Raw genomic sequence first — 14284 nt, forward strand, 5'->3', positions numbered from 1 at the left:
ACAGTTTGACACCCGACTCACTCTCCAGCTGAGCCCACATCTCGTAGCTCTCGTGCATTAATTGAGTGTAGAAGTCCAGCTCGTAGGCCTTGCGGATGATACGGGTCTGGCCATGCGAGCTTCCACGTGTATGAGGCAGGATGAACTGGAAACGGTGTCAATTTGTAAATCGCTTGAGTAAAATAATTGTGGTTCAAGGACGATCACACGATGTGTGCCTTTATTCTGGATACGTTTCCAGGAAGCGTTTACATTTTTTCAGCCTACTATTTACAGCCTTTATGTTGTTCAAGGCAGAGAGCCTGTCAGTTCACTGCAAAGGCTGTCTATGGGATGTAACCCAGGACTCTATACAGACCAGTATGACATTTGTTGGCCTCTGAGATATGTTCTTTGACAGTACTGAACTATTTCCTGGTTGTGAACCAGGACTAAACACAGTGTTAAATGTGCCAAGTCATTGTGACTGACTTGGCACATTTAAGTCTAGCTTGGACCTGTAATTCTAAACTGAAGTTAAGTTAGTATTTTATTTGTTGTTTTTGTGTTATTATAATTATTATTATCATCCATTCCTGTTCAGCCACTTTTAGACTAAACTTGGTCACTAACATATGTCATGGTAATTGTCTCAACACCACTGCTGTGCAAGATTAATTTTTTTATTTTCTGTTTGTTCCACTTTTGCACACATTGTTATATACCCTATTTATAGCTAACAGTTGGAAACGTTATTATAAACAATGTTTTGTTCTTTCTCATCTGCCATCTCTAACATTAAATTAGGTTCTAAGAGGTTAAGCACAAACTTGTACCAAAATGCATATGGCTTTAATTTGAATTTTAAAAAATTGCTAAATGTGTTCAGGAGTACTGTGATTAACGTTTCTAGATTATATGACATGCATGCAAAACACTAAAAATGTAAGTAATATTATTTACACCCGGATACTTAAAAAGTGTTTATCGTTGCATTAACTGTTTTTAAAAAAATCCTTATTTAAATCTAAACCTGACTAATACGGCCATAATATTACACAGTATATTAATATTTGTGTTCAGCACACACACACACCTGCTCCAGCAGAAGAGTCCTCTGCTTCTTCTTCACCAACTCATGGGCCGTGAAAGAGCCCTGCACTCCGGCCCCGATCACTATACAGTCATATTCGCCTTCAGTCGACATCTTTGTCTCAACTTAAAAGCACCAGCGGACACAAGCTGCCATTTAAACCGACTCAAACCAGTGTGGGCTACGAGAAAGTGGAGGAGGAACCAGCTGTGTCTAAGGGAAAAATAGACCCTGAGTAAAGACTGGCAGGCACATGGTTGCGCTGAATCATGTCAGGACTTTCCCCCTGGTTTTGTGCTCGTAGTTGAGAAGTCGAGAAATAATTGCGTTTCGAAGAACAGATGGAATTTAGGACTGTAAAATAAGGTTTTAGTGTCTGTATACTAGAACAACAGTGCCTGGAAGGTTTGTGAAGGGTAAAAAGACACTCTGCCTTTGTTTACAATGGTAAATTTAATCTAACTGTGTACAAAGGAGGATTCAAATCCCAACCTTCCATTTGAATTTCCTTACAGGCAGGTGTTTAAATAGCAGACAAATTGCTTTTGAAATGTACATGCGAGATAATCTCCTAGAAATGCAACAAATGTGTACATCTAATCCAGTAAGGCTCCTGAACCTTTTGTAATCACACGCAAATTTCAAGGAGAGACTCACTGTGTCTTCTTCCCAAGTATAAACTGTAGTTGGCAAAAGGAATTATTTGCTTTACTACTCCCTGTCGAAAACTGTTTTCAGTAAAAGGTCTCTTGCAAATGTAGAAACCACTGGTGATTGGGGAAAAAGTGAATCTCATGTACCACTTGGAGTCAAAAATAACCCAACATTCTTTTGATAGTTTTTTGAAGTTTATAGTAAAAAATGTCAGTTCTACCTTCAGTCCAACCCATTACCACAAAAGGCAATCCACATTTTTGTTGATGGTTGTGCTTCCTCAATAGGTAACCTATTACTCAAGTGAAAAAAAAGAAGAAAAAAAAAAAGAAAAAAGAAATGTAATAGCTGACAAAGTCCACAAAACTCCATGGTGCAGACAAGTGTGAGTTAGGGTGAAACACACTGACACAGTAGAGCCAGCATTCATTGGCTAAACAGACTGAACAATACATAACAACATATAAAGAAATGTAAGCTTTATATATTGCAATATACAGAAAATATATGAAATGTTCTAGGACTTTTATTTTGTTGAGCTGTAAGTAATTATACAGCGCAGCAGGACCATACTGGTGGAAACAAGTTCCTGTTACTACACTACTATTACAACACACTGACCTATCCATTAGTCTGATGTTTTATTTTAATGACCTCTGGGCACTGTCTTTATTTTAGCACATGTTTTATAAAGTATTTCTACAAACAGTAAATGGCAGCCATGTTTTTTTATTTCTATTTTTCACTTTATTTAAAAAATAGAATTGTATTTTATTGTGAAATGTGCATAAAACATCTTCCATCTAAAAAATAAAAACAATTCATAAAAACATTCAGAAACTGAGCCGCTTCCTGACAGGGTGTGATAGTCGACCAACGTCACTGTTCAGCTGTTGGAAAATGTACCCACACCCGTCCTTTTGAACAGCTGCACAGTGGAGTTTCCAAAAATAAGTCAGTAAGAGTACCATGAGTGGATGAAGGCAATGTTTGTTAGTTAAACTAACTTAAACTCTGACTTCAGTATCTGTATAACTAAAGATCTGTAACTAGCTTAGCATTATTTATAAAAATCAATAGTTGTTAATATTTATATTCTGTTCGATTTTGGTTTGGTTTTGTAAAAGTCGTTTTCGAAAAAAAAAAGTTTTTTGAGAGGTTACAGAACACAACTAAATAGTTTGATCTCTGTGTCTATGAACTGCGTCACTGCACACATGCTCTCTTTTGATGGAAGAGGTTGTTACCACACCTGGAGAATGCTATGTTAGATGAATTGTGGGTAAACAGTGGACTGTGTGGCTAATGGCCTCTGTCGTGGACAGGAGGCTGGGCAGATGGATTGCGAGGCAGGATAGAGCCTTGAAGGGTCAGATGGTCAAACACCCTGCAGTTCCACCATGTCACACACACAAAGTGTGAACCTCCCCACAGTCTCCATCCTGTTACATTACACCACACAACATTAACTCCACTCAGCACACATATCAGCAATGTTGCACGTTTCAGCACATTTGTGTGAAACTGAATTTCCTGCTCGGCTGCTAAACAGTTTTCAAAGGATGCTGTAGTGGATTTACTACATAAGTTCCAGAGCAGGTGGCCTCCATTCATGTTACTACAGTGTGATTAAAGCGATGCCTATATTTTGCATGTGTGCAGTAAAACCACATGGAGTAGGTGTGAGAAGTGAAAATACAGTATTTGGACTTGAAACACATTTTTGTTACGATCAGAGGTCGTGTTTTTTAGAATGACTGTTTTAAAGGGGGGAGGGATTAGAGTTAAAGTTGCATAAGAAGAGTTTAACCCAGGGTGGTTTACTGTGTCAAAGTGCTTCTAAGTAGGATGCATGAGCTCACCAGGGATGCTCATTATACCCATGTCACTTTGCCCCAGTATCAAGTCTGGATAAATGGGGATAGGTGCATTCAAAAAGAAAATTATTAAAATGGTGACAAATCATACGCATCTGTGTGATATTCGCTTCAGAGTCATGTGGTAAAGAAGAAAAATAGAAGATTTAAACTACAGTGAAATAAACTGCACTATTGCAGTATATCTGACGTGTTAAGTAAATTGTTTTGGACAATTTAAAACAACGTTGTAATATGACCAAGAAGTTAATGTTGGACATGTTGTAAAAGTACACAGTCAAGGTCGTGTCCTTTTTCACTCTGGTTTAATATTTAACTTTATTATCTCAGTTTTGCTCTTGTTGTTTCCTTATGTAAGTGCCTTTATCAGTAACTGTTTGACCAGGACAACGTTGGCAGAACAAACACTATCTTTAATGCAGTAATTAATGGTGACAGAATGACGTTTGTCTTTCTTCAACGATTTCCTAAAAAAAGTTGCGGAAACCCTTTTAGTGACTCTCACAAGGTTCACAGAAAGATAAAATGAGTTTTCAGTGCACTGTTTATGATCTGGGAGTGTTACTAGGACACTGAAATCACCATCTGCCGGTAGTGAAAGTTAATTCTCCCTGGGCACGCAGCGGAGGCTTGCCGCTGGGCCCCCAGCAGTCCACGTCCCTCAGCTGTGCATGTAATGTGATGAACGGTGTGTGTTTGAAAAGACAGTCCTCGGCTCTGCAGCAGGGGAGAAAACGCAGCGTCAGGGCATTTTCACTGAAGCACTGCTGTTGTCCATGACATCAGGGATCCTGGAAACAGCAGGGAGGAATGAAAAATATGGTCACCCCATTTATACGTCTTGAATATCAAATGAGGGCATGTGTACAGAATCACTTTTTATGGTTTGAGTGGTATTTAAAACTTGCACACCAGAAAAAAACACAGTAAATAACAGTTAGTATTTAAGAGATCTCACTCTAAATAATATATTGAGCTACATATAATATAAATCTATCTACAGTGTGTATATGTACATATATGTATGCATATATATTATATTAAAATAACATTGATGAAACACTATTGTGTTTACTAGATTAACAGTTAATTTGTTTATCTTTTTAGGATTAAGATTACAATTACCATTAATCGTTCCACCATGGCAATGTTTAAACAGAGCAGTGTCAGAGACAGAATGAGAGGAGGAAATAACATGTAGAAAACTATATTTATTATAGACTGGTATAAATATACCAGGAAGATAAGATTATCACAAAAATAATGCTTTATAAAAAAATAAATCAGCTGTTTTTGTTCCACAGTATTGTTTTTATTCTCAATAAGAAAAAGAGCAGAAACATTCCCAAAGAGATTTGGGAAAACCTCATGTCCAGCTTTGTTTATTTAGCAGGTTTGAAATTCCAAAATCAAAGTAGACACTGGATCATCTGGGAGGTGAATTCAGTGAAAGTTCTTCTCATAAAACTGACATTTTTTAGCTGCAATCCTGGAGACTCAAGAAAACAAATTGGATTATTAAAAAATCTACTACATGGTTTTATAAACAGATCTCCTTCCCATGCAGGGGGAGCGATAGATGTGTACACTGGTACTCCTCCAGAAATAACATAACACATCTCAAAATGTATCCCATTTCTGTTTAAAGAGAAACACCTGCCGTCTACTTTTGTTTTCCTCTGGAAGTTCTTTTAGGAGTTCAGTTCAGACCACAAATAAAAGATGGAACTAACACAGACAACAACGATGCTACAGATCATCACATACAAGGCTATGTTCGAGCACAGTTCAATGCTACAGATCATCACATACAAGGCTACAGCAGAGTTCGAACAAAAATGCAAAACAGACCATAGTAGAGATAAAAGATGTATATAAAAAAAAAAACACAAAATCAAACAGTACAGTCAGAATATTGGTGAGAAAGCAAGCTTAAACAGATCGTCTTGGAGAGTGGATATGAACTATTACCTGAGCTTAGGCAGTAGTTGGTTCTAAAGTTGGTGTGCAGAGACGTCAAAATGTAAAATGATTCTTTGGGTCAGTGTTGTATTTTAATTCAGTTGTTTCCACTGTGTGAAGTATATACTGTATATAGTACATGGTAATGGTGTCTTTCTGATAAAACTCCCGACGCCTTGTGGGCAAAATAAAAAAACAAAACAAAAGAAAAACAACTTCTGTTCTGTTCGAGACAGATTGTGCATTCATGTAGAACCAATGACGTGTCACTAAAACAGCATGATGTACACAAGCGGATTTTGTTTGTTGTCTGTACACCAAATGTTTTGAAAAAAAAAGCATAAACATATATATCTAGGCTCTTTGAATGACAAAGTAAAAGTTTTTAGTAGTTTCTGCCACTGCTTTTATCAGACTTTCTTTTTTGTTATTGAGGTATTTTGAGGTTCCTGCCGTGTTCCTGTGACAGCTGACCTTCTTTGTGACCTGGTGTCTGTGTTTTGTTAGGCTGAGAATGTATGATATATGCATTGCTTCTGAAAAGGTCAGGCGAAATCGCTTCCTCAGTCTTGAATGATACTCTGACGCTATTTGCCTGGCATTCACTGCTGGAAATGTATTCCGAGTCATATGTAGTTTAAATATCATGCACTTTGTGTAAATATTCACTCGGACAAGACTGAGGAACGTTTAATGAAAAACTGGAGCAGCATGAATAATCAACAGCTTGTCCTCAGTGCAGGCAGTGGCCGGTGTCGTGTGGCCACGTTAATGTGGAGCCCCGGTGACCGGAGAGAGAGGCCTCCGACCCGAGGAGACGTCCCTTCACTCAGCCCCTACTGTGTTAATGGTTCTGTTTAACTGCTCTCTTCTGCACAAGAATTGCTGGAGGATTAGTTGCTCCATTCTCTCCCTGTGGCCCCTTTTGTTGCCAGGTTTAATGGTGGCTTTTTGTCTGTCAGATAGATGTGGACCCACTGAGGGGCGACGGAATTACCTCTACTTCAAGAAGATGTTTGTGGATAAAGGCTCAGGCTCCACATGCCCAGGCTGCGTATGCTGCAGATGTGACCATAATGATACATGTCTCCACTTCAATTTTCTCTGTGCATCATGTTTTTGTGTTTCATCTGAATGGACACAAATTTCGTCTCTGGCAAAAAAAAAACGTTGTGCTCTGTGTTCAATGATGCTGATGTGACCAGTGTGAAATTCCTGATGCCTTACAGCCTAGTAAGACAATGTATGTCCACTGGTACAGAGATGGTGTATGTGGAGAAACAGGCCAGGATGTAGCAGAATTTTAACCTTTTTTTTCTTTGGTTTCTGTGGAGCATTTGATAAATTGAAGAACAAATTGTGCTGCTGGTTTTAATTTTTTTTTAATTGCTTTTCTTTGGTTTCTGTGGAGCATTTGAGAATTTTTTTTTTTTAATCAGTGTAAGGAAAGGCTGTGATGTTGGGCATTCATGAAAAAAAGAATGTTTTGACTACTGCTGTGACAATACCTGGTGAAAGTGACTCCTTGGCTGCACTTGTGTCTCTGAGCTATAAGAACGCAACATTATTGACAGATGCAGAGATTTCTGTAGCAGTTGTGACACGGCAGGAAGGAGCTTAGAGTGAATGTAAATTAGTCTCTCATGTTGAAGCATACGTCTTTACTCATAAAATTAATGATGATTCTCAGAGATTGAAGATTATAAATGATCTTAACTTTTGCCTTTCAGCGTCAGACATTTATGATGATAACTTATTTATATTGTGTAGAAGTGAAGTTTCTTTTTTAAATCGAGGCTTCAGTATGCTGTTAGATGGATGTAGATGTAGGGCCATCACACACACACACATAAACACAGACACAGTTCTGTTAAGTACATGTGTGGACCTACTGGATACTGCGGATGATTATTCTAGACTGTAGTCTCTGTTGGGGGATGGTGGGACAGCTGTTCTCTCTCCCTCCCTGCGGAACTGGCTGACAGACAAAAGTCCTGTTCAGACCTGACATTAGCATTTCTCTTGTGATCCACTGACAAGTGGCAGCCTGGATTACAAGTGCTGGACCTACCCAAGGATTTTTCATTCACTTACACACTCGTTCAACTTTCACATCTTCATCCTCTTCGTGGTCGCATGAGGAGAGGAGGCAATCTGAAGTGACGTCAAACACAGGAAGTGAAAACCCTGGAGAAGGTGCCAGTCCATCACAGTTAATCACAGTACATTACTGGGCCACATTACATTCACAAGGACGTGCGGGCAATTACCAGTCTCCACTTCTGCTAAACTCTAATCTGCATGTCAGGAAACTGTGGGAGGAAGTGAGAATCCAGACGAACACGCAGAATAGACGCAAACTGGACACATTGACTAAAAATATGAATTAAGTCTTTGTGATAAAACTGTATAAATGACATTTTTAATCCATACAAAACCATTTTAATCATTTCTCATCCAAAAGTAAGAAGTATTTATTTCAGTAAACATTTGTATATACAGAACATATTAAGATGACTTCAGTCAGGGTCATTTCCAAGTTAAAAAAATAAAACAATTCATTTCATTCTTAATCTGATTTAATGTACGTTCAATCTTCCCCTCCCTGTAATAGCGCCTCCCCCTTCTTTTATCACAGCACACCCACCTGCCACAGCTGCTGTGTTAAGATGCTACATGTACATACTGTATCTTACACTATGAGCTGACCCAGCAAAATGAATAAATATCTCCTTCATGATTGTATATGTGGGAAAAACAAATGAGGTTCTGGGCCTGAGAAGCTGCAGGTTCAGTAGTTTTTGTTGGACGCTGACATGTAAAGAGCCAAGTGAAACATTGCCTTTCTGCTACGAGGCATGTCCTTCAAACCTAAGTGTTCCTGCTGCCAAGTGTGATTATGTTTGCTTTCCCATCAGACACATGAACAGAATGCAGTGTTATTTCCAGCGGTGACAGATATGACTGCAGATGAAGGGGGCTTAAAGCCTGACGCACTTCTCTAGTCACTTTAAAAACAAAGGCTCTATTGTGTAGGACAGACGGACCTCAACATACAGGCCCGCATATATGACAAAATATAAACGTTAAAGGAAGGAAAATATAAATCAACTACATTATTTTTTAAATTATATATATGTGTGTTGTATATGTATATATGTGTTGAATATAGTATATTATATATAATATATATTGAGACAACCTGCTGGATATCTTTGTTACGTGTGTCAGTATGTAGACAGTCTGAGATAATATATATTGAGACAACCTGCTGGACATGCATGTTTGCATCTTTGTTACGTGTGTCAGCATGTAGACAGTCTGATGTTTTCCAGTTCAGCACCACAGACAGCGCACACCCTCCATTTGTATTAGCAGCAGAGCAGAACAGGAGATGAATCTACGTTTACATGATAAATAAAACATTCAATCATTGATTTTCTTTTTTTTAAATTGATAACACAGGTAATTATGCTGAGACGGCCGCTGTGATGAATCTGAAGGTGACTGTGAAAAAACTCCAGGTTTCTTTGTGACATATTAATGATTGGTTTAAAAATGTGTGAACATTTTTATTTGTCAATATTTTGCAATTACATTACATTACATTAGCGATGCAATAAGTCTTTTCTATATATTTCCTATTTAGCTTTTAATAAGCCCCAAAACCCTGGACCTAAAACTATTCAAATGTTAATGACGCAGTTGCATCATTTTTGGTTTAAACCTTATGAAATTGGACATTAAGTTAAGTAATGAGTCCTTTCTTCTTAAATATCTGCTTCACTTCTAATCATATAGTTATTCACTGTTTGCTAAAAACATACACACGATGGTCAACATACATTTTCTTGCATTTGCAAAAGCATGAATGTGAGGACATGACCTCATGGAGGTTGTGTAGCTGTTGTGTTGTTGTTGCTGTGTTGAAGGGTTTCCTTTGACTTGGAACCAAAATACAGGGACATTAATCGGTATAGTCTAAAGACTCACAGCTTTGGGTTGTGCATTGTGGAAATAGATGTATATTTCATACCAGTGGGTGGAAACACAACTCACTACTTTTATTCAGTAAAATTATTTCTCACATTTTCTACATTAAAGTTATATTTATAGTTATTTTTAGCATTTTGTACAAAACACCTTGATCCACTCCACTGAGAACACTGTTCTGGAACAACTGTGTTCCTACTTAACTGGACTCTGCATGTTCTGAGTGGCACTACAGAGAGTGCTAAGTCTTGCATCAATATATCTGCTTTGGATGGAACACACGGTACAACCTAAATGATGCATCGTTAATCTATGAATTAACAAGGTTAATTATACCCTTCTAAAAGCATCTTGGTCAATAGAAGCATATTGCACATTTCTTCATCTGCTTGTTATTGTGGCACATTTAGAAAAAATAAATCATAAATGAGTAGATTTAGTCCAATTACCTCTTTCAGTGCAATTTACAGAATATTTTTAGAAAAGAAAAGAAGTTTTGGATTTCTCCATGACTTTGTCAGTGTGGTGCGTTTGTGTGCCTGCCTGTGTGCTTCTAACACTCTCCTTCAAGATTATTCAGACGTAACCTGCAGCTGTCCATATTGATTTAATTCACAATCAGTTTGGTGTGAGACTGACCTTGTTCACACAGTCGAGCTGCTCTTTGTCTCTGTGCTCTGTGAGCCAAATATGGCTGTCAAGTGTGTGATAGCTATACTAAAGCCAGTAAATGCAACGCAAAGGAGAGTCTGGTCAGAGTTTAATGTCTTAAAAATACATGGACAAGATACATCAGGCTCTGTGGCATTGTTTTATAAAAAATCATGTTCTTAATATTATTTTTATTATTATTTAAAAAATATGTTTGTAACATTTTCAATGGATTTAGTACTTGTGTATATTATTATATTGAATACACACTGTATGTTAAAATGTTAGATAAGTGCAGGCAGATCCAGATTTTTACACCAGTGCTGTTACTTTATTGGACATTAGCAGAGAAGGAAACAGTAAAAGAGGAAACCTCCTACACTCCAGTGCAGCAGAGGTTAAATATATGCAGCAAAGGTTGATAATCAGTTATTTCAGTAATTTGTTTTACCAGTTAATCAATGACAACTAAGCCAAAAAACAAAACAAAACATCTCTCTCTCTCGACAGCCCGTATCAGTAAATTCTCACTGATACTGAGCTCTCACTGTTCTGTTCTCCATCCAGTGTGAAAATACATCTATCTGTAGAAATAATACGTAGTAACATGATGTCCAGGGATTAATCATGATTAAATGCAGTTTTTCGTCTTCTCCTGTTCTGAAAGACAGACCAGCACTGCCACTATAACTTCATGAAGAGCAATTGGGGCAATATATCCTTCGTTCTGAAGGGAAATGCATTCAGCTGAGCTGCATGTCTAATAGAAGCTGCCATGACACCACCGCTTATTAAGACAAATAAGCCTCAGAGCAAGAGCAGAGGTGCAGAGTGGCCTTTGTGTGGCTGCTGTTAGAAGGCAAGGGTTCTCCAGCCACTCAAATGACTTTCCTGTAATCTGAGGGGAATGGGACTTTCTGTCACTGTGCTGTGTACCGCCTGTTCCATATCCTGCTAATTTCTGTTGCCTACTCTCCTGGTCCCTTGAAAGAAGAGTGGATCCTTTGTGAAGTAGGTCTTTTGTTAAGCCAATGAACCTCCCTCTTCATATTCCTAGAGTTCTTGTAGGGACAAATAATGTAATGCAGGAAGGTATTATCAGGTGACCTATCCATCTATCTATCTATCTATCTATCTGTCTAACATTAACACTGGTTTAAACCTGGCTAATATATATATTACCTACATGTGTGTAAATCTACAATACAGTTGGATGAACCACACGTCTGTGTAGGTTGATCCAGGTCATCTTATCCAAACAAACCTTCGAGATTCCTCACCCGTCCAGTTTTTTTTTTATGTCGTGCCTTCAGAAGCTCTGGGAATATTTTGACCAATTTTTAAGTTTAACTTCAACAACATCATCAGATGTACATAGCAAAAGATACAATCTATCTTTAAACATTTGATTGAGTGAGTCATCCGTGTGTCAAACCCACTCTGTGCTGAAGTCACATCTTTAACTGAACCATCATCGTACAGTGTTTGTTTATCGTGTTCAAAAATAGCTCTGATTCTGCTGAAAAATGATATTCCGTCACATACACTCTGCCGGTGTCTATTTGCATTTAATTTCTCTGTGTCTGCTTGATGAAGGCATTTACCGGAGAGATGGAACGATTTAGAAATTTGAATGGCAGTGATTGACATTGTGCTGAGGAGATTGCACGGAGCGGAGGAAATTAAACCATAAGTTGCTCAGATTGCATGAGCCTGAATGATGCAGCGTGGGGGTCGTGGGGATCTTAAATAAAAAGGGGCCATTCTTTTGTCAAACTAAACTGCGGCTCCATTGCTCTTGCTTGGAATTGAGAAATGCACACAACAAATTGCTGACATATTCAGACGTACATTTGCAGCAGTAATTCAAGAAAAAACTCAAGAAAAGACAAGTTGTGCCTGATGTCAACCACGAGCCTCAGGTTTGACCACAGACAGCAGTGGAACTGAGTTGGCAGACACATTGTGTTACCAGTTAAACATCGCTTCCTTTAGTTTCAGAATGAAAGTTATTTTGTGCTCAGCAATGACTTTGTCCTTTTTACTTGTTATCGTATTTTCAAGGACAAACGAGTTGCAGTCATTGCCAGTCTGTGAGTTCTGGCAGCCAGTAAAAATGAGGGAGAAGCCAGATATAAAACACCAAAGAAGTCCCTTACTATTAAAAAACCTAAACACAGTGAGTTTTCTGACATTTAAATTGCTTTTAAGATGTTTTATTTTGAAGACATTACATCGGCCAAAAAGGAATTCACCTTCTGTGTTAATGATCAAAATGATCATTGACAAGTAGTATGATCTGTATTAGCATGGTCAAGATTAGAATACTGTACATTTGAGCCATCAAAGGTGTAAATGACAGCAAATGTGTTTCAGGACATCAACCATTTGTTTTTTTGAATCTTGCTCTCACAATGACACAATGTGAGTCATCCCTCAGTGGAAGGCTGCAGCTGCAAGGCCCCACCACCACTGGAGGGATGTGCAACACCTTGGCTGTGAAAAAGCTCAGATGGCCCAGAGGCAGTCAGTGGGTTGAGGCAGCCAGAGGTGCAGTGGGAAGATGACTCAGAACCCACAGACTGTGCTGACAGTGGATGCTGATGCAACGCTGTCAAAGTAATGTGTGCTGAGTCAAAGCACTTAAGCAGAAACGTCAAAGTTGGGAATGATGCAAATTTTTTAAGAAAAGACACACACACACACGTACGCTCACGTGCGTACGCGCACATACACACACACACAAGCCGAGATCTCACACATCACACACTGGGAAACATTTAAGGCTCAGTGTGAACCTCCCAAAAGGACACTACCTACACTCATGTTTGATTCATGAGTGTTTTTCATTCCTATTTTATGCAGACTTCGCTATTTCCAGAGAGCAAACATGATGATGAGCAGGTCATTGTATGGCTAATCTCTGCATGAGGCTGATTCAAGCACTACATTTGCATTGTGCTGCTTTCATTTTGTTACTTTAGACAGGAAATCACCTCAAACCAGATAGAAATGAGATTCTAGTGACGATAAATAATGGATGCATATTTTACAAATCACTTCTCAGGAATGAAAATGGCTTTTGTTCATTTTTTTTTCTTCTTTCCCCCTCACTAGTTACCTCGATGCTCATCCTCTTTGTATTTACCTGAAATGTTAGGTTTCAGCCAGTTTTTTTTGACGTGTGAGTTTATGGCAGATGTTACATTTTTGAAAAGTTTTAGTTAATTTTATTTAATTATTGTTAATATATATCATTATAAGGAAATGTAAAGTGTGACCTTTCTTATTCTGGTTTGCTTTATCCCCAGATAATCCTCCTTAAACTCTCCAATATTGCAAATAACTCAGTGTTATGATGGTAAAAAATGCTTCACCAATCCTAATATTCAACATTATAATAACAGACTTTTATGCCTCAGTGTCACACAGTCAGTTTTATTCCATCACAATAAACTACATGTTCTCTGTTCCTTGGTGACAGTGTTACCCTCCCTACACTTTTTATTCCCTCTTTGTTGCAGTTTTGTGAAATCTGGGACATTTCTGGATGAAAAAGTGAAAATGACCAAATGTGTTTCGACAGTGTAGAGCTCAATGAAGGAGAAGAGATTTTCCCCCAGGGTTAGCCTAGCATGGTCTTAACTGAGACCATCATTCATAATATATCCAAAAGCAAGCCCTTTCTATGTTGTTCTAGAATGCAATTAATCATTAATATTTTAATGAGAATGTTGGTGTGCAGTTTTTAAAAAGTCAAAATGTGATTTCACTGTGACACACAATGGAGCTACTATGAATAATAAATGTTATTAATAATAAAGATAATTAAGGTGTTCATATGATCGGACTGACTTACTGTTAGTGGTCACTTGTCTTGGCTTGTGTCCCTTAGTTCTGTGTCCACAAAAATGAACGTTTCATGTTTCAAATTACAGTATAAATGACAGAATATCTATTTTGAATTTTAGCAATATTATGTTTGTAATTCTGCTTACTTTAATTTAAAGGCAAGAATTTTAACAAATCAATGATCAACAAGGCTTTAACAATAACACCCCCTGTTTTTTGAACG

At 38.0% G+C, this 14284-nt stretch overlaps 1 protein-coding gene across 1 annotated transcript in view; it reads right to left on the minus strand.

The window, feature by feature from the left end:
* pipox (pipecolic acid oxidase) overlaps nucleotides 1-1198 on the minus strand; it is a 20614-nt gene extending 19416 nt beyond the window's left edge. Inside the window, exons 1-2 of the mRNA XM_008308662.3 lie at nucleotides 1076-1198; nucleotides 3-145 (exon numbers count right to left, since the gene is read on the minus strand). Coding sequence (XP_008306884.1) covers nucleotides 3-145; nucleotides 1076-1186 — 254 coding nt within the window. The 5' untranslated portion in view covers nucleotides 1187-1198. The remainder of the gene's footprint in view (nucleotides 1-2; nucleotides 146-1075) is intronic.
* Between the last annotated feature and the right edge of the window lie 13086 nt (nucleotides 1199-14284).

This window comes from Cynoglossus semilaevis, chromosome 4, assembly GCF_000523025.1.
Source record: "Cynoglossus semilaevis isolate Cse_v1.0 chromosome 4, Cse_v1.0, whole genome shotgun sequence".
NCBI lineage: Eukaryota > Metazoa > Chordata > Actinopteri > Pleuronectiformes > Cynoglossidae > Cynoglossus > Cynoglossus semilaevis.